Raw genomic sequence first — 24,492 nt, 5'->3', positions numbered from 1 at the left:
TAATAATAAAAATATAATAACTTTAATCTATCTTCCTTTAGATCGAAGATGATGCTCTCGAGGGCTTGGAAAATCTTCAAACCTTAATCATACGTGACAACAATATTCTTCTTATACCCGGTAGTGCCTTGGGTCGTTTATCCAACTTAAATACTTTATATTTGGACTTTAATCGTGTGGCCGCTTTATCTGCCGAAATCCTAGGATCCATACAAGCCTCCGATATAACCACACTCTCTTTGGCTCGCAATGTTATACGTGAGTTGCCAACGGGTAGCTTCCAAATGTTTAGCAATTTAAGATCTTTAGATCTGTCAGGCAACTCACTGGCTGTTATAAATGCCGATATTTTTATGGGTTTGGAAACCTCACTAAATGAATTGAAATTGGGACAAAATCGTATAACCGGTTTGGGCAATATACCCTTGGCTTTAACTGAGTTAAGAAGTTTGGATTTAAGTTACAACAACTTGGCAGAATTACCCACTAACATCTTGCAGGGTTTGGAGAATTTGCAATATTTGAATTTAAGTGGTAATCATCATTTAGCGCCCATACCCGCAGCCTTAATACGTCCTTTATCACGTCTACAAATTGTGGATTTCAGTTTTTGTTCTTTAAAACAATTATCGGGAGATCTGTTTGCCACTTTGCAAGATTTAAAAATGATTTATTTGAACGATAACAATATACAGGAAATAAATGATGGCAGTTTTGTAGACTTGTGGAATATCACCACCATTGATTTGTCTAATAATCAAATCACCTCCATTAGACCGGGAGCTTTTGTTAATGTAATGCATTTGAAAAAACTTAACTTGAGAGGAAATCAATTGTCTGCTTTTAAGGGTGAATTCTTTAATACCGGTACCGGCATAGAGGAATTGGATATTTCAAATAACCACTTAAGCTATCTTTTCCCCTCCTCGTTCCGTATACATCCACGTCTGAGGGTTATTATGGCAGCTAACAACAAATTCAGTTTCTTTCCCGCAGAGCTAATATCCACATTGCAATATTTGGAATATATTGACTTGTCACAAAATCAATTAAAATCTATAGAAGAGTTAGATTTTGCCCGTTTACCCCGTTTGAGAGTTTTAAAGGTGGCCGACAACCAATTGGATATGTTAAGTGAAATGGCCTTCCACAATTCGACTCAATTACAAGTATTGGATTTATCCAATAATGCCTTAGATCGTATAGGAGAGAGAACCTTTGAGGGTTTGGTAAGACTGGAATATTTGAATTTGGAAAACAATAAACTAAACGAACTATCCGATTCCGTATTTGAGAGATCAAAGTTGCAAATGTTGGAGAATATAAATTTGGCTTATAACAGTTTTCAATATGCTCCTCTCAAGGCTTTACAAAGACAATATTTCTTTGTATCTTCGGTGGATTTGAGTCACAACAAGATTCGAGCCATTCCCAATGATGACAGCATAATGGTAAATATTAAGAATTTAGATTTATCCTTTAATCCTTTATCTAAGGAAGCAGTGAAAAATATACTCAATGAACCGAAAACTGTTAGAGAATTGAATTTGGCGGGTTGTGGCATAGAAAGTTTGGAGGCCTTGGAAACACCTTTCTTGCAGTATTTAAATTTGTCACAAAATAATTTACAAACCATACAACCCGATATCTTTCAACGCACTACCTCGTTAGAAACTCTGGACTTGGCCAACAATAAATTAGAAAACTTAAACGAATTGGCTTCAGCCTGGCCTAAATTACAGAATTTACAATATTTAGATTTGTCCAACAATAGTTTTGAAATGATCCAACAAGGAGACTTTGAGAAATTAGATATGTTACGCACTCTAAAGATAAAGGGACTTGCCTTGTGTAATCGCATAGAGAAAAATGCTTTTAAGCACACTCCCAATTTGGCCTCTTTGGAAGCATATGATTTGCCTTTATTGGGTTATTTGGATTTGCAGGGTATATTAGAACTCTTGCCCGGTTTGGAAACTTTGGATATTGAGGTCAAAGATTCATCAATAGGCACTGAACAAATACAACCAGCCAAACATCCCAGACTAAAGGCTATAGGCATAAGAGGTGAACGTTTAAAATCTATATCCTCAGGCACTTTGGCGGGTCTTAAGTCCAGCGATTTGACCATAAAATTACAAAATACCTCTTTAACAGCCTTGCCTCCGGCCTTATTATTCCCAGTACCTAGATCTTCCCACTTAACTTTGGATATTGAAGGCTCTAAAGTGGCGGTTTTAGTGCCGCAATTTCTTAATGCTTTAGAAGATCGTAGGTCCAGTTTGCAGCTCAAAGGTTTATCTTCCAATCCCATACACTGTGATTGCAATGCCCGAGCCTTAAGAAGATGGCTGCCCAATTCACATATGACTGAATTAACCTGCCACTCACCAGCCTATTTGGCGGGCAAAAAACTTATAGAAGTAGGAGACGATGAGTTAACTTGTGATCCTCGTAAAATGACTTCGACTACTGCGAGAACTTCGTCAACAAATATTTTGAAATCATCTTCCCGTCTAGTAACCCGACCACCCACAACCACACCCGAAGAACCTCCCATGATAATATGGAGTATGGAGCCTACACAACCACCACCCATGAAAATTAAAACTAAAGCTCCTCTTATGAAAGCACCCATTATGACCAATGATGATACTCTTATTATTGGAATAGTAGGAGGAGTGGTAGCATTTATAGCTATACTCATAATAATCATCTGTATAGTACGTTTGCGCATGAGTAATGCTGAATACCACAATGCTCCCGCTATGATAGGCATACCACCTATGCCCATGGGCCCGGGTAGCGTGCCCTTGAGTTACAAGGGGCAACCTACAGCGGCCTTATATGCCGTGCCTCCCTATGCACAAAACTACGCTACATTGCCACACAAACCACCGTCCATACACCAGTCTACACAGAATTTATCCACACGTGCAACACAACAACAGCAGCAACAACAACAAGCCACATATTCCTCGAGAATGTCATATTTTGGGGGATCCACGCCTCAGCAGCAGCAACAGGTGGCCTCAAATCTATCGCAAAATCAACCATACATTATATATTCGGACGATAAAGCTTATAGATAAGTTTAAGCTTAAAAGCTTTTAAAAAGTATAAAGTTTCTTTTGAATCACATGGGCGCTAAGTTAAAAATTTAAAGCGAAAGTGGTTGCTTGACACAACAGACAAAAATAAACCCCCATTTCAAACAGTCAATTAAGTAGGCGTAACATTTACGCCTTCTTTAACATATCCCCCTCCACAATTTTAAAAATTACAAAACAAAGAAAATTTAATAGAGTTCTTTCACAACCTCTTAAAAACATTCGTTTAGGTTAACACGATTGATATATCAATCTAATAGATAAAGTCGTTTGTATATAATTTTAAGCTTTAGTAAATTATAAATCCAATTGTACTTTTAATTTTAAACTTTGATTTGTTAAACTGTCTAGTTAAAAGTAATTTCAGTTTCAAATCAATACATAATTTAGTCAACACCTTAAGTACGAGTTTCAAAAAGATACACTTAACTTAAGCAAAGTATTTTATTAAAATTTAAATTGGTTTTTAAATTATGTTTATTTTTTTCGTTTAAGTACTTGGATTATTAATGACTAATATTTATATTTAAAATATATTTTTTTTAATTTTTAAAATCTATACAATTTGTTTTTAGTTATTATTAGATTTTAGTTTAAGTTCTTTTAAAATATTATTGAAAAATTAAACACACACATTAAAGAAATATTATTGTATAAATTAATTTAATCTTTATGGATTTATATGTGCAAATAATTAAGTACAATAAAATGAAAATTATTTTTAATAAAAGATAATAAGATCTGAAAATTAAAGATTTGTATGTTCGTGGGTGTTTTTATTTTAGAATAAAATGTTAAAATTATTTTGAATTTTTTAAAAGTTTTGTTTATTTTCTTTTTACAAAATTTTTCTCCGATTGAAAGCGTATTTATTAATTTTTATACCTTTATAGACTAGACTATAGACTAGACTATAGACTAGACTATAGACTAGACTATAGACTATACTATAGACTAGACTATAGACTAGACTATAGACTAGACTATAGACTAGACTATAGACTAGACTATAGACTAGACTATAGACTATACTATAGACTAGACTATAGACTAGACTATAGACTAGACTATAGACTAGACTATAGACTAGACTATAGACTAGACTATAGACTAGACTATAGACTAGACTATAGACTAGACTATAGACTAGACTATAGACTAGACTATAGACTAGACTATAGACTAGACTATAGACTAGACTATAGACTAGACTAGACTATAGACTAGACTATAGACTAATCTATAAAACAAACTTTAGTCTAGACTATAAACTATACTATAAAATAGGCTTTAGGCTAGACAAGACTATAGACTAAGTAATAGAATAGACTATAGAGTAGAAAATAGAGTAGACTACAGACTAAACAATAGAATAGACTACAGACTAGACTTTAGATCAGACAAGTTACTAGACTATAGACTACACTATTGACTAGACTGTAGACGAGACTATTGACTATACTAAGGACTATATACTAGACTATATAATAGACTATAAACAAGACTATAGACTAAACTATATGATAGACTATAGAATAGACTATAAATACTATAGAAATGACTATAGAATAGATTACAGTATAGACTATAGAATGGTTTATAGACTACTATCTGGTAGGGTTCTATAGTTGAAACAAAAAGTCGACTTTTTGTATTTTATGAAAAGTCGATTTTTCGACTTTTTTCATTTAATTAAAAGTCGACTTTTCGACTATAAGTATTTTATAAATAGTCGACTTTTTTGACTTTTTTCGACCTTTACCGACTTTTCGATTTTTTTGACTATTGTCGACTTTTTTTACTTTTTTCGAGTTTATCCGACTATTTTAGAGATTTTGACTTTTTTCACTTTTTTAAAATTTTCGACTATTTTTGACTTATATCTACAATTTTCGAGTTTTCGACTTTTTCCTAAATTTCGACTTTTTTCGACTTTCAGACTTTTCGACTTTTATTAACAATGTCGATTTTTAGACTCTTTTCACAGACGGTAGTCGAGTTATCGACTTTTTTGGAACAAAATAATCGACTTCGACTTTTTTCGACAAAAAGTCGATTGTTCGATTATTCGAAAGTCGATTTATAGAACCCTACTATCTGGACTTCTTATCAAAAGTTTAAAGTTATAAAAAGTGTGTAACGCAATTAGGAGCAACATTGCCGTAATATAAAATTTATCAGATAAACTTGTAATGCCCAATAACACACAGTTGGACTTAAAATTCTATAAATATTTAATTCGCAACAACAATTACACTAAATATTTGTGACAAATAAAGCTAAAAAGCTGAAAAATATTTATACAAAGCTTCAACCCAATTAAGAAACGTGCTGTGGAAAAGATTGATGATAAACGTAGTGAAATTTCAAAAACCAATTGTAATATTTTGTTACATGTTAAAGTGTGTTTTTAAAACCAATTAAAACAATTGTAAATTTTTAAGATCTTTAATTATATTTGAATAAAATTTTTTTGCATAATAGATTTAGAGATTTTATACTCTTTTTTATAATAATTTTTTAAAATGTTTTTTTTTTTCAAAAATTGTTTAATATCTAAAAAATATATTTATGCAGGTTTAGTATATGATTAATAAAACGAAATACAGTTAAAAGTCTTATCAATTAAATGTATAAAAAATGTTAAGAAAAAAACACAAATTTTGTGACTTTGTTTGTTTTTGTTAACATTTAAAATGATGAGTGTTTTCTTTTATGTTTTTTTTTAACAAAGTGAAAATTATTTTTTAAAATTACATTAATAATTTACATAGAGTTAAAGATAAATTGATAATTTCTTTAATAATAATTTTTAAGCGAAAAATACAACACATTTTATTTATGTAATTAACAAATAAACATTAAAAATTATTATTTTTTCTTTTTGTTTAACAAATACCATGAATAACAACTTTTTTACATTTATATATTAATTAATTTATTAAAAAAAATGCTCAAATAACAAATTATTGAGAGAGTGTTTTTGAGTCAATTTTGTCTTAAATAACTATTTAGTTTGTATAAATTTTTATGTTAAATATAAATTTTTTGTTTTTTCTTATTAACCACAATTGGTTTTGAAAATGTGAATCACAATGTTAAATGACTTTGATTTTTATTTTATGATAAATATGTTCAAATTACAATTATTAAAAAAAAATAGCAAATGCTTTTTTTGTGTTTTTTAACAAAAAATTAATAAATATAAACTTTAACAAATGCATTCATTAATTATCTTTGTTTTTTGGCATGAATATTTTTAAATTTGAGAACAATAACAAATGCAATAGGTTTTGTGTAAAAATGCATAATATGAAACTTAAAAAAAAATGTATTTTTATGAAAAACTAAAACAAAAACAATAATTATAATAATATGATATTTTTTTAGTAATTAATTTTGAGTATCAAAGTTTGTTGTAGAAGGAAGGCATTCAATAAATCAGAAATGAAGTTGATGAAATAATTTTATTTTAGGCATCCAATTTGCTTTGCTAATTTGGTGAAAAAAAGGATGAAAACAAAAAAGAAAATATTATTGCAAAAGAAAGAACAAAAAAAAGAAACATAAATAATTAATTTACTGTTGGGCTAAAGAAATGAAAGAAAAGTAAAAGAAATAGTATATAAATTATTTAAGCCACCTGTATGTAGGAGTAGTGATTTTTGTAACTGCGTCGTCGGTAGTAAATCATGACAACATACGAAAGGAATAACATAATGGTTATAATAGCAACTAAAATACCTGGAAAATAGAAGAAGAAAGAAAGAAGGATAAAAAGGAGAAAGAATTATAGTGAATACAGTAATTATTAAAGCTAGAAAGGTTAAAAGTAGTAATAAGCTTTTAGTTTAGATTTTATTTTAGAATTTCTTTTTTGAGCAACATGTGGTTTACGGACTAGTCCATGGTGTAGTGTATATCTTTTGAATTTTTTTGTGGACTGTTCTATTAAATAGCCTCTGAACTAATCGATTGACTAATATATTGACTGGTCTACTGATTAGTATATGGATCAATCTAAAGGCTAATCTCTGTATTAATCTATGGATCAGTCTATAGACAACTCTATGGACTAGTATTCTGGTATCTTGACTTGTCATTGACTAGTCTATGGATTAGTCTATTGCCAAGTCTGTAGACTAGTCTATTTATTGATCTATTGATTAGTCTATAGATTAGCCTACTAATTTTGTCCTTAGACTGGTATATTGACTTGTCTATGTATAAGCCTATTGAGTAGTCTAATGACTAGTATATTTGTGTATGGGCTAGCGTTTTGATCAGTCTATCAAATAGTCTATTCTCTAGTCTATGGACTAGTTTATTGACGAGTCTATTGTTCAGTCTAACCTTCTAGTCTGTTGACTTGTCCATAGATTAATCTAGGCATTAGTCTATTAATAAGTTTTTAGTCTGATATATTGACTATGCTATGGACTGATGACTAGCCTACTAGTCTATAGACTTGTCGTTTTATTAGTCTATTGACTAGTCTATGAACTAGTCTATTGATTAGTCTAATGACTAGCCTACTAGTCTATAGACTTGTCTTTTTATTAGTCTATTGACTAGTCCAATGACTAGTCTATTGACTAGTCCAATGACTAGTCTATTGATTAGTTTAATGACTAGTCTATTGATTAGTATAATGACTATTCTATTGATTAGTCTAAGGACTTGTCTATTGATTAGTCTAATGACTAGTCTATTGATTATTCTAGGGACTAGTCGATTGATAAGTCGAATGGCTAGTCTATTGATTAGCCTAATGACTAGTCTATGGACTGGTCTATTGATTAGTCTAATGACTAGTATAACGATTAGTCTAATGACTAGTATAATGTCTAGTCTATGGACTGGTCTATTGATTAGTCTAATGACTAGTCTATGTACTGGTCTATTGACTAGCCTATTTGTCTATTGACTAGTCTAGTTGTCTATGGGCTAGCCTTTTGATCCGTCTGTGAAATAGTATATCTAGTCTAGTCTATGTGTTAGTCCATGGGCTATTTAATTGACTAGCATATTGACTGGCCTATTGACTAGTCTACTGACCAGTATATTTTCCATGCTATTGACTAGTCAATGGTTCAGTATATTAGCTAGTCTACGATCAATCTTTGGACTAATGTAGGACTAGACTTCTAAAAGTCTATTGACTAAGTTTCTTAAATAGTTTCATTAACAATTAAGTGCTCCACAGTAGAGCACAATATTTAATAATTATGATGACATGTTGCTACAACATTATTTTTATCAACATGTTGCCCCAACTCTTATGTAAAAGATTGTTGTTTTAAACAACCCAATATTTAAACATTAATAAATCCAATTTTATATATATTTAAATTGCAAAAAAGTTATCTGCTAACATCGACTTTAAAACTTACCCATAGCTGTTCCAACATTAGCTTCTTCATAAGTCATCATTAATGTGGAAAGTTTACATTCACTTTCCCAGTCTTTTGGTAAAATATCACTATATATATTAAACATTTGATTAAGAGGACAAGCAACACCACAATCGGGTATATATAAAGGTTCCGGTTCAGCAGTGGTATTTTTATAGAAAATCGATACATAAGGTTGTAATTTTTCATCTAAACGTAATTCCAACATTATGCAGGCAATATAAGGAGGACTATGCAGCTAAAATAAATTAATAAATTGTTAATTATTTACTTATAAGTTAAATATAAAAAAAAACTTACATCATATAGCTTTAAAGTATTCAAAACATTTGCCACTGTAGTATCATGAGCCGAGTAGATCCATAATGAACGATTAGGATTTAATTTACCCTTTGATTTGTCTACAAATCTTTCTAGCATTTCTTTGATCAAAGGTCCTGCCTTGAGACGTGCCATTTGTCTGGTATAGGTGCTAAGGGAAAATGTAAAATCTGCTATATAAGTCATATCTGTACTAGGATAAACTTTTTTTGTCCATTCTGGCAAAGTTTTATTATAAAGTTCCTCAATGAATAAGGTATTATTTATACGTTGCACATATTCCAGAGAATCAACGGTCATGCCAGTATATTTAGTAAGATAATTATATAGATAAGCATAACGATCGTTAAGTGCTTGCATTTCGGGAGAATTTTTTAAAGCCGAAAGAGCATATTCATAGGCTGGACAAGGTGCTTTGCCGGCAAGAACCTAAAGCAATGAAAACGTTTAAAAATTATAGGATTTTCTATATAAGAATTGCTTACCGGATCCGATTTTTCCAATTGTGTATGAACTGGTATTGGTTGCCAATGTATTTCCGGATTCCAGACATCTTTTTTAACCGGTTCATATAGACCGGCCAAATTTGACAAAGCACTCATTAGCGTACGATCAACATCGGTAGAACGTATATATATCTCATCCTTATTATAGGTGTCACTTAAAAGGCTGCCATAACGTTTACGCAGCCATTGTCCTAAATGATAATGCTGTTGTTTACCAATCTGTAATATCGCACATACACACAAACAAACAAATAAATATTTTATTAGAAACGACGGAAATAACAAAATAATTAATAAAAACACGCGCATACACATGCATAAAACACAAAATCGACATATTTTTATCAGGAAATTATTGACCGAAGACAAACAAACAAACAAACAAACGGCGACTATTTTTAAAATGATCTTAAGAATTATGTTGAACTCTTGGTTTTCATTGTCTGTTTAATGAAACATTTAAATTGATTTATTTACCACGTAAAGTGATAATTTTAAATGATAAACAGAAAAATACAATTAATTATCATTAAAAATTGTTTGTTGACTTTTAAAAGACGATATTGTGGTAGGTAAGTTTAGCAATTTAGTTGAAGTAAATTTAGGTCAAAAATTTGATTTGTTTCATTGTTTTGTCATTTGCAGAAACGCCCACTTTTTAAGAGGAGGCAAGTCATATGCAGAATATGAAAGTAAAATTACATACTCTGATAAGATGTATGTATTAATTTAGAAAATCTTTACTATTTTGCATAATTTACTAAAACTGTACTTCTATTTAAGAAATCATTTACTTTAACTAACCAACTCTGCACTGCTTGTACAGTCTGTTGTTGAATTATAAAGAAAATTATCATTAATGAACTTTTTTTTCTTTCATCACGCGACTTTATTTAATTATGCAGAATATATAATATCCCTTATCGTTTAACTAAACAAACCGTTATTAATAGTAAAACAAAATTTTTAAATAATTTATTTACATTTTTTATAGATTATAGTCAATTGTAATGGATTTGCATTTTCTAAATATAAAACCACATTATCGTCAATATTATTTTAAAATATGTATAAATCTTAATTACATTATTATTTAAACTACAATGAACTAATAAAAATAATAAAGTAGAAAAACAATAACAATAATAATAATAAAGAAAAAAAAAGCGTACACAAAAGAAAAGATTATTAAAAGTCACATGCAGCTGAGGGGGGGCCCTGCTGATATGTGGACTTAATTATAATTTTATTTAAATATATGCATTTCTTTTAGCATTTACATGCATACAAACAATGTTTATAAAAACATATGAAAAATACTATTTCTATAGAAAATCACAGTAAAAGTTTGTCACATGTTACTTTTGATAAGAAAGAAAGTTTATATGTAGTAATAAAACTAACTAACTAAGCAACTAAGTAACTAATTATCTATCTATATATCTATCTATCTATCTATCTATCTATCTATCTATCTATCTATCTATCTATCTATCTATCTATCTATCTATCTGTATGTCTGTCTGTCTGTCTGTCTATCTATCTATCTATCTATCTATCTATCTATCTATCTATCTATCTATCTATCTATCTATCTATCTATCTATCTATCTATCTATCTATCTATCTATCTATCTATCTATCTATCTATCTATCTATCTATCTATTTATTTATTTATTTATTTATTTATTTATTTATTTATTTATTTATCTATCTATCTATCTATCTATCGGAATCATATCGGGGTGAGCCCTTAAAATTTTTCTTGATAGCCCTTAGGGACATTATGAGACTGTTTGACATTGTAATGATGTTGCGGATGAACTGGCTAGATTAGGATCGATCCTTGAAATAGATGTCAGGTAAAGGATAATAAAACCACAAATTTGTCATTATAACAGGTTGATATTGGAAAGAATCCGTGATCACATTATCTAGTCATAGAATCATTAAATCAAAGGGCATATGGCCAAAACTTGATTAAAGAGTCTAACAGGACATTGACCAGTTAGGACCCTTTGTCAGAAAATGGGACATTAATATACCGAACTATTGCAGGTTATACGAAAATGAAAAGGAAATGAGGAGATATAGTAGATAATTTGCCACTGTCCTAGGATACAGAATATCAGGCTTAAATGGCTAGAAAATAGGTTTCATGGTGAACTGGGAAAATTGCGGGACTTAACTCTTAGATTATTATGTTTGGCCAAGGAAATTAGTCACTTCTTAGACTGGACTATATAGAGTACATAGATTTTCTCTCGCATTCTTCTTTCTTGCCTTGTTGTAGTGTTTTGCTTCTCTGTGTTTGGATCTTCAATCTTTGAAGGAAATTACAATGGCCCTAAGGGCCTGCAAGTGAATTATTAGTTGTTTATAGTGTATAAACCTTCTAAAACTAAACCATCTATAATAATGATTAATATTTTATAAATTTCCTAAAAAAGATAACGTTGCCAGCATAAAACATGTTTTTATGAATTATGATTTATAGCGTGATCAGTTAAAATAATAAATTTTATTAATATTAAAAGCTAATTATCAAAGTAAATAAGTGTGATTAGAAAAATGATAGGCATAAAATAATAACAATACTAAACACTTAATTTGATAGTCATTAGCAGGTGAAAAATTCCTATTAGAAGAGCATAACAAGTGAAACAATTGAACCTTAACATTATTTGTTTTATAACAGAGTTTTTATAAATACAATTAAGGTTTTTATACATTATTTAGTATAAATATTAAAACAAGTTTATTGAACTAGTTTCGTTTTCAAAGAAATCAATTTAGTGAGTCAGTTAAACATGAAGATATGTTTGTATGTTTACAAAGAATTATTTGATTTTGAACAAATACAAAACGTGTATACAAAACACACGAAAATATGGGTTTGTATAAGTTAAACCTAATATAATCAGAACAATCTGTTTAAATATTGAATATTAAAATGTTAATAATAAAATGAAGTCAAAATTTTTTAAGTATTTCGTTTTTTATAGGAAGTTAGTTTTCTTCTGCTCTTGTCAATCGACAATGTATTTTTTTATAAATTTGCGTTATTTGTGAAATGTCTTGAGAATTTTAAGCATTTAATTTGCTATAAATAAATGAAATAAATGAAATTCTAACAATATTTTCTGATAAAAGATAAGAGCAAAGTTTAACATGACAGTTGCCAAAATACTTAACGGAACCAACTATACCAAATGAAACGTAAGTTGTTTTAAATAAAATAACAAGAAAAATAATTTCCTAATTACTAGATATTGAAGTTGAACAGAATAACAAATTCGAACTTAAGAATAGAATCTAGAAATACTAAAATTTAATTGAAAGTCTTTTAAGAGAAATCATGAAAAGTTAACTTTATAAATTAGCTTTAAATAAAATTAAATTATAATTTAAAGAGTTCTCATTATTAAGAGATTATGTTAACAACATTGAACTCTTTTGAAGACAACTTCAAATGTTTGAATTTATATTTAAAAAGATCTATCCAGTAGTACATCTGTCTCTTGAAAACCTGATAGGGTTAAAAAGGCGAGGAGCTCGACAGCTAAAGCGTACCATATAATGTACAAAATCGGTGCCCGTTTAACAATATCTCGCATAAGAACTTAAAAGTTTTGAAACGACATGGATGTAGTGGCGAAATTACTAATTGCTCGATAACCCCTCTTACATAAGAATTACTTTATTACCCATAAATCGTTAAAAATCAAGATATTAGAAGAATGTAACTTTTCCTAATTTATAAAAATTTGGCCCTAGAGGATCCATTTTTTTTTTTTTTTTTTGTAAAGTTTTAGAATTCCAAAATTTTAAAATCTGAAATTCTGAATTAAGAACATAGGAATCTCTAAAAAAATAATCTCAGGCTTGTCATACATACTGATTTGAATGGTTTCGAATAAGGAAATAAAACGGAAAGTCCGTTCAATATCTGTAGACCCACGACTCCAAAAAAAAAAACATTTTAAGTTTTTTTATTTGCTTTTTTGTAAAGTTTCAAAGTTTTTTGTAAAGTTTCATTCGAATAGTTTTAAAATGAGGAATTGTGAAATAGAAATTCCAAAAGATCACAGACTTGTCATACATTCCGATTCGAACGGTATGACAAGTATGTGACACTTGTGGAATAAAGAAATCGACATCGATTAAAAACTTTTAAATAACTTTAACAAAATAGTTGGTCTCATTAAGTTCATTCATAAAGTATATTAATTAAAAATACAACAAAATAAAATAAAATATTGCTAAATTAAGCAAGTTCTTTGTTAAAAGGTATCAGGTAAAAAAAAACTTACACTCAAATTGAAAACAAAAAGGTTTCTGTTTTGTCTAAACAAAATTGATAAAAAAAAAAGAACAAACTGCTACCATATGTTGACTTAAAAAACACATTTATATACCTACAAAAACAAATAAAATAACCAATACTTACATTAGTCAATTGACCCCAACCAGTTGGCCATTGTTTTACATCACGCCAAGGATCTGTAGGATATGGATCAATGGGCGTACGATCACCATGACGATAAATCTTTTCAAGAAAACAAAAATTATTTGTTCATTACAAGTAGCATGTTTTAAATATCTCTTTTTTACTTACCACATGGGCAAATACCAATTTGCCTTTTAAGTCAACATCTGTTGCTTGGCTATTACCATCATCCATCATTGACGACGTAGACGATGTTGATTGTGTGGCTGTAACCGCCAGTGTATTGGCCATAAACACAAGCAATAACAAAAATAATGCACCATTTTTAACGCAACAATAACAAAAATTATGAAATTTTGTTATTTTTGTTGTTAAATGTATTTGATTTGACATAATTTAAGATGTTTATTTCTTTTTGGGTAAATAATTTTGCAACTTAAGAAAAAAATTGTATATTGCAAACGCAGTCTGTTTTTGTGGAGATTTTATTTTAGATGTCTCACTTCCCGCAGACTGGATGTGTGGCACTTTTTACTAAATAATATTTAGCTCGATTTTTGGTAATATTTGATTTTCTTTAATTTATGTACTATTGCTTCATCGTCTTCCTACTGTATTTTTATTTAGATATTGTACTTTATTTTTTTTTTGCCTTTTTCTTTAATTTCAGAAAAATAACCATAGAAAAAGAAATAATAATAATAGACACCAACTTTTCTGTCCGTCGAATAGAGCACCTTCACCACTACACACAACTACGGTGACTTTTGCGAATTTATATTCTGTTTTTGAATAAACAAAAAAACAAAACAATAAAGAAAACAAAAACAGTACAAAAGAGAGAAAGAGAGAGTGAGAATTTGTTGTTTTTAGAGTTGCCACGTATATTGGTTATTCTTGGTTAGTGCGATGATTAAAATTTAAGATTATGACGGGTCAGATAGTAAAATCATACATTGATAATGACAATATGTTTTCAAAAGTTTAGGCTAACAACAACTCCCTTGCCAAGTCTATTGAAAACTTTCCGACAATGGACAATGTGATTACTGCTGGCACTGATGATGCTGTTTGTACAAATCTATTTAATCTAAACGAAAAGTGCATATTTAGGTACCTAGTGGGGACGCTGTGAAATCTGTACACCATGCCTGCAAAAGAAGAGGATTCTCCGTTAACACAATTAAAATTAGAAGAACCGAAATTGCTATCAGAGAGATACCGACCGAGATATTGAGCATTCTATTCACAAGAAATGTATTATCGAATTGAGCAATAGGCAATATTAATATCAAAATACTTAGTTAACATCAACAACGGGCAACGGGGCGCTCCTTTACCAGTGCCTCAGATGAGAATCGAACCTACGACCTCAAGTTTACGTTATGTAATTTACATCATATCATTTTAAATTACAAAAGGACCTACTGTATGTAGCAGGGTTAGAAAAATTGTTACAATTGTACTTTTTTTTAGTACAATTCGAGTACAATAGTATACCAATGACCTATTTGGTATAATTTTAAAAGAATTATATTTTTAACACAAAGTTTAAAGAACTACCGATTTCGGTAAAATATTATAACCAGACAACATTTACTAAAGAGAATACTTTTTCAGATCGTTTCTCTATTCTTGACAATAATCTATAGACTAGTTTTTTGTCTAGTTTATAGACTACTCTATACTCAAATCCATAGATATTTTACGATTTTTTTCATTTAATTAAAAGTCGACTTTTCGACTTTTTGTATTTATGAAAATAGTCGACTTTTTCGACAAAAATTTTGTTGTTCGTTAATCGAAAGTCGATTTATAGAACCCTAATTATATATTTACTTGTCTAATGACTAATGTAAAGTTTTTATGTACTTTTAACTAGGCGTTTAAAATATTTCTGAATTAGTCTTTGGAATAGTATAAAAATTCTATATAAAAGTTCGTTGTCTTGTCGACTTTTTGTTTTAACCCTCCGTCATGCACATGTTCCGATAGTCACGTACGTAGCGCATGTATCTGGCGAGATACACTATGTATTTCAGTACAAAAATATGCCATTTTAGTAACAATATTACGATATCTAACAATATTTGTAGAGGGTACATGGAGACTGAAACCCCTAACCAAATTAGAAATATATTAAAATCACATTTAAATTCGTAAAATATCTGGCCAGATACATGCGCATGACGGAGGGTTAACTATACTTATCACCAATTAAAGAACTATGTGAAAGAAAAGAACAAAAATGTACATCTTGTGAACGACTTCAGAAGTAGTGAATTTGGGATCAAATAAAAAATGACAACCCTATGTTAAAATCATCACTCCCTTAAGCATTTTTCGCTTCTTTTAACGGATAAAACCCTAGTCTAAATCTTATAAAACATCTCCATTTCTTTTTTGATGCTTTTTTGTTAAAGAATTTAATTTACAAAGCGATTTTGGAAATTATATTTCCTCTTATCGGGATATACAAAATACAATGTAACGGCATTATTATTGTTATAACAATTACTCTCTTTTAAAGAGAACGTAAATATAAGAGAGTACATTTATAAAAAAACCCAGTAGGAAATATATACAATTTAAGAAATTTTGAAGTAAATCCAAAATATCTTTAAAAATCAAAGCGAAATTTTAATTTGATACCAAATAAAAATTTATAAACTGTTATTTAGAAAGAAAATTATTAAGGTTTTTTTTTGCGTAATGGATTTATTTCAAAAAAGTCAAATTTGGATAAAACTTATAAATAGTAGTAGTAAACAAAAATAAAAAAGCTTTCAAAATAGTGCGGAAGACAGTCTTTTTCATTAACTTTAATACATAATACAAATGATGGGTGAGTAAGTAATGTAATTAAACTAAAATTGTTATGCACTTAACATATACTTATTATAGGTATAAAAATTTTTCTAATTTAGTTGCGATGATTTGTATCCCTAGAAACGTTGCCTGTAAAAAGAAAGTATTAGAAAAAGAATTAAGTTAAAATAAATTAATTATAAAAAAAAAATATTTAAATTAAACTTTGGTTTCAATTTATCGTTTGTTAAGGTTGCAATATCAGTAGTTATTATTAATCTCCTGTTACTTTTAAAGTTTATTTCACTTTTTTCTTAATTATGTTCATACGTGTTGTCGTAAATAGTTAATTAGTTTCTTAAATTATTTTGTTTAAATTTGTATGTACTTACGAGAAACTATCCGCAAATTTATAAGAAATTTAAATATAATCTCTTTACTGTTTAACATTTTGGAAAGAATTTGTCCAAAAATCTGCTGATGTAAGCGAAGTTTTTAATAGTTACTTTTTTAAGTTTAAATTTAAACTGCTGGTTGGATAAATTCCTATTTTTTTTAATCGATTTCAATAAAACGCATAATGTGAGGTATTTTTAAATGATTTTTTTAATGTATATTTTTTTTGTTGGTTTAGTTGGGAATTTCTTAAAAAACGATTGTTATACTTTTTTTTATAAGTTTATAAAGTTTTATGGAAATTATGATTATAAACTATAAATTAGATGATATTGTTTTTTTTTGTTTACAATTATGTATTTTGTTAAAAAAACTAAAACGCATTATTATTATTTTTTTTGTTTATGTCAAATAAAATATGTAGTTGTTGTTGCTTGTCGAAACAATAAATTTGTAATAATAAAAAAAAAACTTAAAATATAACGTTTTATGTTACGACGCATAAAAACTAATTCATTGCGTTTAGTACGATCTTACGTTACGTAACGTAATCTTTCTTAAACATTTCTTTTAGTAGTCTACACTTAAAAATACTATTTATTGATATAGTTTTTTTTCTGTTGTTGCTTTTTTTAAGAATTTAATTTTTAGTTTTTTTCTTTTTAAATAAAATGTGTGTTTTAGTAATCTTGTTTGCATTTTAATAGCGACGATTTGGCATATTTTGTCGAGGCGCATTGCTGTTTAAAAGAATATAAATTGTTTGAATTAGTTGTTTGCTTATTTGTTTATCTTATTTAGAATATATATTAAATGGAATTCTTAAGCTATGTTTAAAACTAAGTTATTTCTCAACTATCCGTCCCTTCTAAATATTAAACAGAATCGTCTGTTTTCATTTTATTATTTTTATTTTGCAAATGAAGAAAGTTTTAAAATTTTCGAAATTTTAATAAACTTTCAATATTTTTGTGGAAAATTTTGAATGTAAATTTGGAAAGAAAGATTTTTTAAAAACTTATAAATGTTTTTAAAATTTTATTCGCAAATTAATGAATATGAAAAATGATTAATTTGTTAATTCGAAAACAATAATAAAAATCGCTATATTATTCTAAAGAAATCGTTATAGAATCACTATTCTGAATTTATTTTCGGAATGATTAAATATTTCATAGAAGTTTTCTATTGCTTTTATAATCCTATACATTTAGTCAAATAAACCATAATATAGTTTGCACATTTCTTTGGTTATATTTGCCATTTATGCTAAAGTAGCTTTAACGCTTTAGTATCGCCAATAAAACCCCTTATTATATCCATTGCCAGCATATTTTCAATTATAAAACCGCATTGTTTAAACAAAGTGTAAATTTAAAGGCTTTGAACTTCTTAAACAAAAATTTGAAATATAATTTCATAAAACGCTTTTAGATTTTAATTTGTCTTAACAAATTTTAATAATTTTCCCAAAACCTATAAATATATATAATAAAGTAAACAAGAAAACATAACTTACCGATTCATACCGCCACCACCTCCACCACGACCACCCTGACCGCCTTGATTGCGATTTTGGCCAAAACCACCTTGACCTGGACCACCTCCTAGTGGAGGGAAGTTTTGCTGGTAATTATCGCCCGAGTTCATATTCATGTTATTGCCGCCTGGTCCACCACGCTTAAAACCACCTCCTTGTTGGAAGCCACCGGGACCACCACGTTTGTTTTGGAAATTACCTCCTCCACGGCATCCCTGATTGCCACCACGATTGAAATTGCCACCACCGCCGCCGCTACTTTGTCCATGTCCAGTACTTTTGAAATCAATGATAATAGGACTGTTGTCGAAGCGGAAATAAAATAAAATAAATGCAACAATATTAAACACGTATGTAAATCAATAATTAAAGTTTTGTTGACATTGTTTCATTATATTAATAACAAAATAAAATTTAAAAATTAATGAACTTAAAAAATTGTTATAATAAAAGTTACTACAACTGTTTAAATATATAAATTACTTACCCGTTTGAGGGATTATTATTATTGCGTCTCTGGAAGATGGCATCATCATTAAATGAGTCACCACCATCATTGCCACCATAACCGCCAAATTGATTACCACCACCACCACCATTACCTCCATACTGTTGGAATTGATTTGAGGGCAAAGTAAAACCACGTCTGTCTTGTTGACCACCAAAATTACCACTTCCACCGCCAGAATTACCCATATTGCCACTGAAACCACCTGAGAAATTGTCTTCAGCAAAATCATGACCACCTTGTTGTGGCATACCTCTACGTTGATCATTATTCCAGGAATTATTTCCATCACCTCCGTAATTATTGACATTAGGTTTTGGAGCAAAATTACCGCCACGAGGATTGTGGTTAAAGTTGCCAGGGGGACCGCCGGCACCACCACCTCTATTTGAATGATTGTTGAATCTGCCACCTTGATGACCTCCACCTTGTTGTTGGTTGTTAGGTGGACCGCCCATATTCATGCCTTGAGGGTAAGGTGCCGGTCTATCCCCTTTATAGCCTTGATTACGCATTGGTCCTACGCCATTCACATTTTGATTACCTCCACGGTGGCCACCCTGGAAATTGCCACCACCACGACCACCTCCTTGATGGCCTCCTGCACCTCCACCGCCTCGGCGAAAACCAGGCTCACCACCGCCTCTTTGCATATTGTTACTATTGTTATTGCCACCTGAAATATCATCGAGTTGGTTTTGTTGATCACCCAGTAGTTCCATAATGACACCGGCCAATTGCAAAGTGGCCGCTTGATTAAAATTTTGCTTGCCAGGGAAGCCAACTTAATTTTTACATTATTATTTAACAGGAAAACACAAAAAACAAATAGAATTTATTATATTATTAAGGCATACCTTTTTGTTGGCTTCCCTCAAGCCTTACTTATAAAAAGAATTGTTTTACCATAAGACTTACCCATAATACCACGGCCGCCGCCGCCACCACCACCTCTACCTCCTCTAGGACCCATGCCACCACCTTGATTGCCTCCTCGGCCACCACCTACTCCACCACCTTGCTTTCTCTCTTTAGCTCTTCCATGTTCCACTACTATGGACTGGCCCTTAAACTCACTGGCATTCAAAGCCACAATGGCACTCTCTGCCATTGCGGCGTTTTTCATATGCACAAATCCACAACGATTCATGACATCACATTCCACTACGATACCATAATTCTCAAATAAACGTCTTAGTTCTTCTGGTTTTGTGCCTGGTGGCAGACTACCAACAAATACTTTGGTAGGTTGCTAAAAGTGAAAAACAAAGCCATTAATTTTCCATAAATTGGTTAGAAAAAAAATGTGCTAAGAAAATTTGTTATTTTTCCTTACACTACCATCTGTGTGGAAAAATAATATTCTCTAATATACTTACCGCCATTTTTCTTAGTTTTGTATAGTTTTTTGTTAAATTCCTATTTTAGTTTTAATAAAATAAAGCTATTTTTCCAAAATTTTGTTATAAAATCTACTTTTTCTTTTCGACGCGGCTTTTTTTTGTTATGGACAGAGCCCTGCGTCGACAAATATTAACGGCGGCGGCGACTGAAACTAATCGACTGTAAGCCGGCTAAGTTTTCAACTACGTTTAGTTTTTAAATTTTCAACGATTTTAAATAAAAACGGAATCTGAGAGACCAGAAAGTAGGATTTTGGAAGCAAATACATTGTTTATAACAACGAAACAGATCAAGCTCAGAAGTTGTGTGAAAAATTATGCAGGGCCGAATAAAAAATTCTTAAAAATTAAAAACAAATCCTTATAAAACGTAAAAACAAAGATATTTTATTTGTTTATTTACTAGCGAAAAATTACCAGATATACTCCAGTTTAAATTTTCATTCACTCAAGTCCCTGATTGCTTAGTTTTATGTTTTTAGGTTCATTATAATAGAAAATTAAAATAGTACCAGTTGAAGAACGAAAAAGTACCAAAAAGTCTCGTTTTATATGTTCTAACTTACTCCATGCCCTACAGGTTTAATTTCATGTCGAAGAAGAACGAAAAAGTATCAAAAAGTCCACTTTAATAGGACCTCACTTAATCCGGGCTCTACATGCTTTTTACGGTTATCATTATTATACGAAAACTTAAAATGTACCTTTTGAAGAACCAGGGGCTCTACACGCTTTCATGTTTCTTATTATAGAAAATTCAAAAAGTTCCTTTTGAAGAACGAAAAAGTACCAAAAAGTCCATATTTATAGATTCTCAAGTGCTTAATTACAGATTTCTAAGTTCTAAGAGGCAACAGCAAATTTTAAATTTTTAAAAAGGTAGTAAAAAAATCAACCCTGCTCCGAGCGTTTTTACACTACAAGTTTTTCATGTAAACAAAGCAATTATAAAAAGAAGAAGCAATATTTATTGTATGAAAATTATTTTAAATTTCGTTTTAAAATAAAAAAATGTTTAATTCATTTCCTGTGCCCAGCCTGGAAGACGATCACTTTGCGAATATAAATTACAGCAAAAATGTAGAATGCATATTACCAACGGCCGAATTAATGGTAAATTTTCGTTCGAATGGTTTAAAAGCCCAGAAAGCCTGTTTTGTTTACGCTGAAAAACTAGACTTTAAAGGATTAATTGTAAGCTTAAATAAGATTAATAATTAGAAATTAAAAGTAATTAAGTCTTCCTGCAGCAACTAAGATTGACGGAAAAATGTGATCAACGTAAAATGTATATAACCACGGTGGATAGCACTTCGTTTCAGGAATTGAAACAGGATCAATCATTACATGTCACCTTTGCCGGCTTTATAGAAAATCTGGTGCATATATTGCAAGACTGTCAGGCTGGTAAATTGGAAATATGCTTAGTTCAACTTCAGCAGGATGGTAGGGGTTTAAGTGATAATGTTTTGAGTGCTGGCCAAATGAATTGTAATTATCAATTGCAATTTGTGGAAATGCGTCCATTTAAGAATTTAATACATTTATGCTTGCCCTGTCGTATGGCTCCCCTCAATGTTGTATTGTTTTATATGAATAATATATTGGATGTGCTACAGGTACATACAGGAATATCCATTAAAACTTAGTGGTAAATAAATTATATATTTTAGAAAAAATGCCTTAACCACGAACAAACCTCACAACAATTGCAACATGAAATACACAATCATATAAGGCGTGTAGATCAATTAGATGCCGAGTGTTTAAAACTAAGGGAAAATCTAGTGGAAAGCACCAGAAATCTAAACCAAAAACATGCTGAAGAACTGATACAGTTGCAAGAAAGTTTACGCAAAACGGCGGAACAACGACAACAGGATAGCGAAAGAAATCGCAAGACCATTAATGCCCTGCAGCTGCAAATAGATAAATTAGTTTCGGAGAAAAGTGCAATACAAAGTGAAAAAGTGTAAGTTCAATTTGTTGTATTCCAATTACTAAATTGATAAACTTTCTTCTAAACCAGGCAAGAACTTAAGCGGAATGAAACTCTTAATGAAGAGCTATCTGCTTCGAAAGCAAGAATATCAAATCTTAAAGAACAAAATGAAAAGCTGCACTTGGAAATATCAGCCCTTAAAAACCTTGAACGTAAACATGAAATGCATTTGCAAGATACACGCAAAGAGATTACTGAATTGAAAGAAAAACTTAAAAAGTATGATAAAAATAAAGCTGAATTGGTGGCAGAATTAGAGGCAGAAAAGAAAATTAGTCAGACTAAACGGCAGGCTTTGGAAATGGCTACCGAAGAAATTTCGAAAGCAAATCAAATAATAATGAAACAAAATCAAGAACTAAATAAAATGAAGAAAACTATAGGTTGGCGTACAGAAGTGGCTCTGCAACAAGAACAGGCCATAAAACAAAAAGATGTGGCTTTGAAAGAGCGTGAAGAGGAGCTGGTATTTCTCCGGGCTACCGTAGAGTCCTTGAGAAGAGAAATACCCCGAGAGCTGGACTCTATGAGGAAATTTGCCAATTCTTTGGAAACAAAATATACAGAACGTAAGCGATTTTTTTTAGTTTTAACTCGGAAATTTTCATTTTATTTTATTTTTTTAGAAATAAATTCACTAAAAATGAAACTGCAGCCTTTGAACAAGGAAAATATAAAACCTAAAGATATAAGCAGATCAACAAGACGTTGAATTTAAGAAAATCTATAATTTAGCATTAATTTGTTTATTTAGCATATGATATAATTTTAAATAAATATATTTATTTTCACTTCATTCATCCTCGTTGTTTATTGTTTCTCCTGCGTGAGCTGTAGCCACATTGACTGCCTGAAATATATCATTGCCCTGCTGATTCTTTTTCAGTCTTTCGCGGATTAATTCTGCTATGGCTTTTTGTGTTCTTCTTTCCAAACGCTCCAATTTCTTTGAGACATCTCTTTTTAGATCCCAATCTGGCTTACGGGGCGCTAAATTTGTTATATCAATCTCATCTATTATAATTGGTTGTTTTAGCAACTCCAACTGATCTTCAACGGCTGTTTCGATATCGCCGGAAGGCTCTTGGGGTAAAATCTCGCCTTCAGTTGTTTCATTTTGTGGCTTATAACTACGAAATATGGGTCTAGAAATAAAATGTTATTAATTTAGTTGGAAATATTTTAAGCAATTTTCAATTAAATCTTACTTGGGTAATTTTTCATCTTTTTGAGAGTCACTTTTATTTGCCTCATTTTTGTTGGCCTTTTCTCTCAATTGACGTAAACGCTCTTTACGTTTTATTGATTCTTCTGTTAGTTTACCTAAATTACTTTCAGATGGATCCATAGTTTTGGAAACTTAACTTAAAATTAAATAAAATTGTTTAAAATTAATGATAAACAAAAAAAAAGATATTTTCCTCTCTTTAAACGTTTGTTATTGTGTTTGGTTATGTTTACATTTTTTTTGGCTAAGGATGCCATATATATATTGACAGTAGATTGGAATTAAAATGTGGCATCTCTCTCATAGAGATGATATGGAATGAAACAAATTTGTGGTGAAATAAAAAATGGCATTTTTACAGTTATTTTGTGAAACGAATAGAAATTTTTCATAGAAAATTATAAAATTGTGTTAAATTAAGAAAATATGTTAATTTCTGTGTTTATTTGTTGAATATTGACAAAAATATGTGTTTATATGTATTAAGTGATTGAATATAAATTGTTTTAGTGTCTTTTGTTGGTTTTCTTAAAATGCAGCCTCGACAAATATGAAGCCTTTTGGTAAGTACAAAGTGTACAGGTACAAAGTGTTTTAATTTGTATATAAATCTTATGGAGATGTAGATTTAGGTATTTGAAATGTCCACATTAATATTCCATTCAAATATAAATGGAACTTTACCTAATACATTATTTATTGTAAAAAGCGAGGTAGAGGCTTAACTGCTCTACCATTTAGACCTGTTGGATACTTTACTACAGCGAGAACATTCAACTGATTGATCCTTAAGTCGAGTTTTTTG

At 30.2% G+C, this 24,492-nt stretch overlaps 5 protein-coding genes across 11 annotated transcripts in view; 2 read left to right on the top strand and 3 right to left on the bottom strand.

The window, feature by feature from the left end:
- The window catches only part of LOC111676469 (protein artichoke), a 33,210-nt gene extending 29,347 nt beyond the window's left edge, over window positions 1–3,863 (top strand). For all 3 annotated transcript variants that reach the window (XM_046948588.1, XM_023437406.2, XM_046948587.1), the window contains exon 9: window positions 42–3,863. In XM_046948588.1, the coding sequence (XP_046804544.1) occupies window positions 42–3,092 (3,051 nt within the window). In that variant the 3' untranslated portion in view covers window positions 3,093–3,863. The remainder of the gene's footprint in view (window positions 1–41) is intronic.
- Window positions 3,864–5,638: 1,775 nt separating this feature from the next.
- LOC111676468 (prostatic acid phosphatase) lies at window positions 5,639–14,573 on the bottom strand. Of its 3 annotated transcripts, XM_023437404.2 has the most exons (7): window positions 13,971–14,570; window positions 13,803–13,901; window positions 9,331–9,570; window positions 8,825–9,274; window positions 8,504–8,762; window positions 6,754–6,854; window positions 5,639–6,603 (listed from the first exon to the last, which is right to left on the bottom strand). In XM_023437404.2, exons 1-7 carry the CDS (start codon window positions 14,193–14,195, stop codon window positions 6,583–6,585), a joined length of 1,395 nt encoding a protein of 464 aa, XP_023293172.2. In that variant the 5' UTR covers window positions 14,196–14,570; the 3' UTR covers window positions 5,639–6,582. The 3 variants fall into 3 exon arrangements, with proteins under 3 accessions (XP_023293172.2, XP_046805458.1, XP_023293173.2); XM_046949502.1 differs by lacking the exon at window positions 6,754–6,854 and having other exon boundaries at window positions 13,971–14,573; XM_023437405.2 differs by lacking the exon at window positions 5,639–6,603 and having other exon boundaries at window positions 6,745–6,854; window positions 13,971–14,572.
- A 1,932-nt stretch (window positions 14,574–16,505) lies between these two features.
- Window positions 16,506–20,593, bottom strand: LOC111676470 (heterogeneous nuclear ribonucleoprotein A3). Of its 3 annotated transcripts, none has more exons than XM_023437408.2 (5): window positions 20,434–20,593; window positions 19,973–20,306; window positions 19,034–19,838; window positions 18,526–18,846; window positions 16,506–16,760 (listed from the first exon to the last, which is right to left on the bottom strand). In XM_023437408.2, exons 1-5 carry the CDS (start codon window positions 20,437–20,439, stop codon window positions 16,748–16,750), a joined length of 1,479 nt encoding a protein of 492 aa, XP_023293176.2. In that variant the 5' UTR covers window positions 20,440–20,593; the 3' UTR covers window positions 16,506–16,747. The 3 variants fall into 3 exon arrangements, with proteins under 3 accessions (XP_023293176.2, XP_023293175.2, XP_046805713.1); XM_023437407.2 differs by lacking the exon at window positions 16,506–16,760 and adding an exon at window positions 17,666–17,746 and having other exon boundaries at window positions 20,434–20,592; XM_046949757.1 differs by lacking the exon at window positions 16,506–16,760 and adding an exon at window positions 17,666–17,746 and having other exon boundaries at window positions 19,034–19,730; window positions 20,434–20,592.
- Window positions 20,594–21,277: 684 nt separating this feature from the next.
- Window positions 21,278–23,255, top strand: LOC111676472 (spindle assembly abnormal protein 6 homolog). Its single transcript, XM_023437409.2, has 5 exons — window positions 21,278–21,651; window positions 21,708–22,076; window positions 22,131–22,429; window positions 22,487–23,028; window positions 23,086–23,255. The coding sequence occupies exons 1-5, from the start codon at window positions 21,469–21,471 to the stop codon at window positions 23,169–23,171; spliced, it is 1,479 nt and encodes a 492-aa protein (XP_023293177.2). The 5' UTR covers window positions 21,278–21,468; the 3' UTR covers window positions 23,172–23,255.
- LOC111676473 (coiled-coil domain-containing protein 12) lies at window positions 23,168–23,918 on the bottom strand. Its single transcript, XM_023437410.2, has 2 exons — window positions 23,668–23,918; window positions 23,168–23,604 (listed from the first exon to the last, which is right to left on the bottom strand). The coding sequence occupies exons 1-2, from the start codon at window positions 23,805–23,807 to the stop codon at window positions 23,253–23,255; spliced, it is 492 nt and encodes a 163-aa protein (XP_023293178.2). The 5' UTR covers window positions 23,808–23,918; the 3' UTR covers window positions 23,168–23,252.
- Window positions 23,919–24,492: the final 574 nt, after the last annotated feature.

Source organism: Lucilia cuprina, chromosome 4 (assembly GCF_022045245.1).
Source record: "Lucilia cuprina isolate Lc7/37 chromosome 4, ASM2204524v1, whole genome shotgun sequence".
Classification (NCBI taxonomy): Eukaryota; Metazoa; Arthropoda; class Insecta; order Diptera; family Calliphoridae; genus Lucilia; species Lucilia cuprina.
Note: the sequence above shows the minus strand (reverse complement) of the source record. Positions and strands in the feature narration are given on the sequence as shown.

Coding starts and splice junctions, on each gene's coding strand:
- LOC111676470 (XM_023437407.2), bottom strand. Junction 19,839..19,972: donor CGGCGGCCGTGGTATTATGG/GTAAGTCTTATG, acceptor GTAAAAATTAAG/TTGGCTTCCCTGGCAAGCAA. Junction 18,847..19,033: donor AATAATAATCCCTCAAACGG/GTAAGTAATTTA, acceptor CTTCGACAACAG/TCCTATTATCATTGATTTCA.
- LOC111676472 (XM_023437409.2), top strand. CDS start 21,469: ATGTTTAATTCATTTCCTGTGCCCAGCCTGGAAGACGATCACTTTGCG. Junction 22,077..22,130: donor ATATATTGGATGTGCTACAG/GTACATACAGGA, acceptor TATATATTTTAG/AAAAAATGCCTTAACCACGA. Junction 22,430..22,486: donor GCAATACAAAGTGAAAAAGT/GTAAGTTCAATT, acceptor CTTCTAAACCAG/GCAAGAACTTAAGCGGAATG.
- LOC111676468 (XM_023437404.2), bottom strand. CDS start 14,195: ATGTCAAATCAAATACATTTAACAACAAAAATAACAAAATTTCATAAT. Junction 13,902..13,970: donor AATTGGTATTTGCCCATGTG/GTAAGTAAAAAA, acceptor TTTCTTGAAAAG/ATTTATCGTCATGGTGATCG. Junction 6,855..8,503: donor TAATGTTGGAACAGCTATGG/GTAAGTTTTAAA, acceptor TCTATTTTCCAG/GTATTTTAGTTGCTATTATA.
- LOC111676473 (XM_023437410.2), bottom strand. CDS start 23,807: ATGGATCCATCTGAAAGTAATTTAGGTAAACTAACAGAAGAATCAATA. Junction 23,605..23,667: donor AAAGATGAAAAATTACCCAA/GTAAGATTTAAT, acceptor TTTTATTTCTAG/ACCCATATTTCGTAGTTATA.